At 45.0% G+C, this 6,073-nt stretch overlaps 1 protein-coding gene across 1 annotated transcript in view; it reads right to left on the bottom strand.

The window, feature by feature from the left end:
• Nucleotides 1-1,748, bottom strand: part of IFT52 (intraflagellar transport 52) — a 44,892-nt gene extending 43,144 nt beyond the window's left edge. Inside the window, exon 1 of the mRNA XM_023511976.1 lies at nucleotides 1,634-1,748. Within this exon, the coding sequence (XP_023367744.1) occupies nucleotides 1,634-1,654 (21 nt within the window). The 5' untranslated portion in view covers nucleotides 1,655-1,748. The remainder of the gene's footprint in view (nucleotides 1-1,633) is intronic.
• Nucleotides 1,749-6,073: the final 4,325 nt, after the last annotated feature.

The following is a 6,073-nucleotide window of genomic DNA, read 5'->3' as shown; positions in this document are numbered from 1 at the left end:
GGTTGCAGCCATCATTGTTGTTTGGCAGCCCAGGCTGGATTCAAACCTGCCACCTTAGGTGTATGTGGCTAGCGCCCTAGCCACCTGAGCCACAGGCACCAAGCCACAATGTAATTTTTTAAATTTAAATTTTGGCCCATTTGGAATTTATTTCGGTGTTCAAAATGGGCCTCAGCATTTTCTAAATTACTAGAAAGCTGCCTGATACTAATCCAACTTTTCATGGCTGACTTGAAATGCAGTACTACCTTGATTATATAATAAACCCCTATATATAAATCTTGGTCTTATTCCTATTTCTATTATGTTCTATCTGCCTGTAAGTTTCTGCTCAGTTCCATAATTGCTATACCTTTATGTTACAATATCTGGTGGTACTACAGAGCTAATTTCCCTTACTACATCTAATCTTTAGAATTTTCCTGGCTACTGTCACATATTTATTCTTTTTTATGAACTTTAGAAATCATTTTGTCTGTTTGATGAAAATCCCTCCCATGATCCCATAATGTGACACAGCTATTTTTTTGTTCTATTCCATCCATATACATGCTTGTTTTCACATTGTGTACATACAACATTATATTCTGCTTTCTCCAGTATCTTAAAAGTCTCCATGATGAGGTTAGCGGGTATGAGCTACTGCACCGTTTTGCCACAAGGAACTCCACCATTGTCTTTGTGGGCATCTTTTCAACTTTTTGCCATCACAGTACTGGAATTTACATATTTCTGCTTTGCCATTAATTATTTTTGCCAGAAACTAATTCCTAGGAAAATCAGAAGAACTCTTTTTGCCATTTATGGCTCTGAAAGCAAGAGCCAAAAAAAAAAAAAGCTACATTTCCAGTTAACAGTTTATTGTAGGTCACAGGAGCAGCAGATCTGGGTTCCTCTACTGTCAGAATTACCCAGAAATGAGTTTCCTTAAGGATGAGAAAGAACTTTATTTTGTTTTATTTTATTTTTCTGAGACAGAGCCACAAGCTGTCACCCTGGGTAGAGTGCCATGGCATCACAGCTCACAGCAACCTTCAACTCCTGGGCTCAAGCGAGTCTCCTGCCTCAGCCTCCCAAGTGGCTGGGACTACAAGCGCCTGCCACAACGCCCGGCTATTTTTTGGTTGCAGCCATCGTTGTTGTTTGGCGGGCCCGGTCTGAATTCGAACCCGCCACCTTAGGTGTATGTGGCTGGCGCCTTAGCCACTTGAGCCACAGGCGCCGAGCCGAAAGAACTTTAAAATAATAAAAATAACCAATATTTGGACAGCTCTATCCGCCCATTCTCTAGATTTATCTCTTCAATTACTTTAACAGTCAAATAAATCAGTGTTTTCCAAGATAAGCGATGGAACGACAAAGGGTCGCAGCAGTAAAAGGAGAGAGACTAAGATCTTAACGATTCTCCGTCCAGTGCTCTCTATATTCAGGACAACTAAAAACCCGCGATAAAGACTGAGGTCCAGCCAGAGGGCCGGGTTTCCGGCCTACACCCGCGCCCCTAATTTACCCCTGTGGACCTCGAATTTTCTACAAGACCGGCCCAGCGGCCTCGATGAATGTGGCGAAGCTCTCTCCAGCTCCCAGGTTGCCCCAACGTCTCAGCCGGCCCATCACTTGGAGCCCTTCTTACCTGAGGCGCAGTGACCACCATCTTCACCTGACGCCGCCGCCCAGCATCCTGCCGCCAGGTATCCAAGGCCGCTTAGCAACGGCAGAGGCCCGGTGCGCTGGAAAGGCGTGGCCTGGTCGAGGCGCTACCTCCGGCGACGTGATGACGACAGAGCGGAAGGTACCTGTACGCCGCAGACGCCAAGAGAGGAGGGAGGGGGCGGGGCTAATGCCAGACTGTACCAATTCTTTGGGTGAGGGGCCAAAACACAATAAGAACGAGCTTTTCCCAGAAAATAAACCCATTTACTTTTGTTCCTTAATATCAATGATTTTTAAAGCTGACAAAAGTGGTGGTTCCCAAATTTCGCCTCATTCTGAGGGAGGAGAATAGTAAAGGCTTTGGGCGTGGACGGGAGCGAACCGCCCCAAATAAGGCGCAGGCGCAGAGCGGCGGTGCCGGAAGTGGAATGCGTCGGACTATTAGAAAAGCTTCGGCGGCGAAGGCCTGGCGGAAGAAGATTGGGAGGCCAGGGAAGTCTTTCAGGGAAAGTGGGGTTAGGTTTAGTGGTGAGAATGGTGACAGGGAATGGTTCTTTCCCTTTGATTAGCACCGGAGAATGTGGAGGTAAAACTCCATGCGTTTTTAGGCAGGGAGTTAGATGTTGACCAGCCAGAGTCTACAAAAATGTAAAAACATAAACTGTATTAGGGAATTGTCAGGGGCACGAGCTGATCAAAGAGGGACATAGATTTGAAAGGAAAGTATTCATTAAAGCAGGGGCTGGGATAGGGCATTGCTGGCAGAAGCAACTGCTTATGCAAAAAAGCCATCACCACATACAGGTTGCCCTGCCATCGTCTTGAAAATGGAAAATCGGACGCCTGCGATCCCAGACAGGGTACTTGCTCCGCAGGGGAGCGCTCCGTGCCTGCTTGGAGGTCCGTGGATTTGTGTACAACGCCGCAGGAGCCTGGAAGGCTCAAACCGATGAACGCAGAGACTTCTGACAGTTTTGGTTTACATTTATACTTGTCTTTAAAGAGTACAGAGTAGCAGAAGTTTGGAATATAGAAGTACACACACACAGACGGTCGCGGTGGCTCACGCCTGTAATCCTAGCTCTCTGGGAGGTGAGATCGCCTGAGCTCACGTGTTGGAGATCAGCCTGAGCTAGAGGGAGAACCCATTTCTAAAAATAGCCGGGCGCTGTGGCGGGCGCCTGTAGTCCCAGCTACTTGGGAAGCTGAGGCAAGAGAATCGCTTGAGCCCAAGAGTCTGAGATTGCTATGAGCTGATGCCACAGCACTCTACCGGGGGTGACAAAGTGAGAGTCTCAGAAAGTTAAAGTACCCACACAATTGGTATTGCCTTTTCACAATACTGTCCTCTGTCCTTAACAAATTTAAAAAGTGGAGAAGAGGGTGATTGAGAATTCTCTTTGGGGGGATGCTGTATTTTGGTGCCAAACTGGGTGAATACAGCCTGCATTTAGGGTAAAAATGGAAGTGATTTATTCCCACTGAAGAGAAAGCTGTTCCACTTGAGGGCTGGGACAAGTCTTGGGAATTTTCTGCCTGTTGTGCTAAAGCATCTGCCCAGAACACGTCTATTGGAGGTTGTAGGAAGAGCAGAAGTTTTAGAATCCGCTGCCACTACATTCACCTCTACCAAGTCCTGCCATTTCAAGTTCAGCTCTTGATGTGCTGAGTTCCTTACCAACTGGGTGACCTTGGGCAAATTGCTTAATCTCTCTGAGCAAATGTTTCCTATCTGCAAAGTGAAGTTAATAATTTCTAACTGCTGTTTTATAATGAGGATTGTAGATTATGCATATAAAATTTGGAATGTGCTCAATCTCAACAAACATAGGTGTAGCATGATCACTAGCCTAGTTTTCCATTTTTATTTTTTATCCTAGTGAACATTTTTATGATTTTATGATCTTAGAACAGGTAGAACCATTACAAATTTCACAACTCATAGCTGATTTTGTATTTTTGACAGTACTATCATGTGTCTGATGATTAAACTCTTCCAGTTTTTGTTTTGGGAAGTTTAGGGGGGGGGTTGACCTCTCCCTCATCTTATTCCACATTTGTCAATTAACAAGAGCTATTAAGATGGAAACCAGATAGTTTCTTTGAGAGTTCTCAGCACATGTAAAAATTGAACATTAGTTCTTCCTGACTCAGCTTTAATCTCCAATAGGCAGTGCATTGGTGTTTTTCCCATGGTTTCTTGGATTTTTCCCCTATAATTGTTTGGGCAGGGGACTAGGCAGACAAAAATGGAAGGGAAAGAATGAGACTGAGTTAAGAAGAAAGGCAATACATTCACCTTTATACACTGATCCTAAGACAGTTTCTCGCCTTGTCCCCAAACCAAAAAGCTAACCAGGCCACCCTCAGGTAGGAACTACAAGTTTGTGAAAAAAAACCACTGAAGGAAACAAGATCCATCCCAAAAGTGTAGGGTGTCCTGAATTCATGAAGTGTTATATGCTCAACGTTCTGTTCAATCAGAATTACCTTTAGAAATGACTAATCTGGCTTGGTGCCCATAGCTCAGTGAGTAAGGGCAGCAGCCACATACACACCAAGGGTGGCAGGCTCTAACCCGGCCTGGTCTGCTAAACAATGACAAATGCAACCAAAAATAGCCAGGCGTTGTGGCAGGCACCTGTAGTCCCAGCTACTTGGGAGGCTGAGGTAAGAGAATCTCTTAAGCCCGAGAATTTGAGGTTGTTGTGAGCTGTGATGCCACAGCACTCTACCGAAGGTGACATAGTAAGACTCTGCCTCAAAAAAAAAAAAAAATAGAAATAACTAATCTTGAACATATGGAGCTCCATGGATGGCCAGATAGCTCTGGTGGCCAAGTCTACAGTAGCCTCCATCTCTGTCCAAGGCCTGAGCACCCGATGTGAGGTGGAATGCTACACAACATGCATTTGGCAGCCAGCATCCATGCATTTGGACAAAGTGAGACTCTGTCTCAAAAAAAATAAAAGTTCATCCTGAGAGCTAAATATGGCACCAAGTCCCAGTGCTAGCCCTTGTTAGCTATGCAACCTTCAGGCAAGGAACAACTCTGATTCTGTTTCTTCATTGGTAAAAAGGGGATAGTAATAATCCCTACCTAAAAGTTGTTTGAATGAAAAGTATTAACACTATCCCTACCTAAAAGTTGTTTGAATGAAAAGTATTAACAGACACAGAAACTGGCCAAGCATAGCAGGCGATCTAAAGCTGGCTTTGGCCAATTAAGCAAAAAAGGAGTGTGTTAAAAAGGATCTAAAGCTGGCTTAGCGCCTGTAGCTCAGCGGCTAAGGCGCCAGCCACATACACTGGAGCTGGCGGGTTCAAACCCGGCCTGGGCCTGCCAAACAACAAAGACAACTACAACCAAAAAAATAGCCAGGCATTGTGGAGGGCGCCTGTAGTCCCAGCTACTTGGGAGGCTGAGGCAAGAGAATTGCTTAAGCCCGCAAGTGTGAGGTTGCTGTGAGCTGTGATGCCACAGCACTCTACCTAGGGCAACATAGTGAGACTATCTCAAAAAAGAAAAAAAAGCATCTAAAGCTCTGGACATCATTAGGAAAGCTGGAGATGAGTCTTGAGGCTTCCAGCAAGATACTGCAGTACTGGTCTGATGAGAAAACTGCTGCTGGTGCTGATGCTGAGTACTAATTGCTACAGTTTGCATTGTTGCTACTTCTACCCCAGAAACTCAGTTTTGTGGGTATGTTCCATGATTAACACATGAAAAAGAGCTCCTAGTCCCTTGCTTGAGTCAAAGACTGGCATAGGTGCATCCTTGGGACACGTGCCTGGCCCTAGCTCAAGGGAGGCTGGGAAAATCAGCGTCTCACATTTTCAGCTACTCTAAATGGAGGTAGTTCTTGCATTTCTTGAAGGTTTATAAAGAGGGGACTCCCTAAACATAGGAAGGGGTTCAGTTACTAAGCAGCCAACCCAAAACAACAAAGACACCATCGCTATGGAAGAATAAGAGATGTTGGCTAATACCCTATAAGCTCATTATAACTCTGTCATTCAACACATTGAGATCAAAATCTGAACACTAAGAGGCCTTCTGGTAAAGAGTGCCGGTTGCCTATCCAACATTCTCCTTTCTCCCTACTGTCAAAACCCCTTTATTTCGGGGGTAATCATGTGTCCAGCTAATGAGTCAGACAGTGCAGCCTCCAATCCAGGAAAGGGAGGGTAGTTAGTTAGATGTAAGCAAAGTCATCAGTGAGGTTTCTGGGAAAGCTTTTAAAAATCATGTTGCCCTTCCCCCTTCATCTTTTTTCCTTGCTCAGAACATAAAAGCTCTAATAACCATCTCGTGATAATGGAGCAACCCTAATAGTGGACACCATTGCCTTTGAGTGTCTGATGACAGCCCTGGACCACCTGACACTATTCTTTTATGTGATGGGAAAAAATTGACTTG

Source organism: Otolemur garnettii, unplaced genomic scaffold (genome assembly GCF_000181295.1).
Source record: "Otolemur garnettii isolate 467f Iridium unplaced genomic scaffold, OtoGar3 scaffold00023, whole genome shotgun sequence".
NCBI classification, from domain to species: Eukaryota; Metazoa; Chordata; class Mammalia; order Primates; family Galagidae; genus Otolemur; species Otolemur garnettii.
Note: the sequence above shows the minus strand (reverse complement) of the source record. Positions and strands in the feature narration are given on the sequence as shown.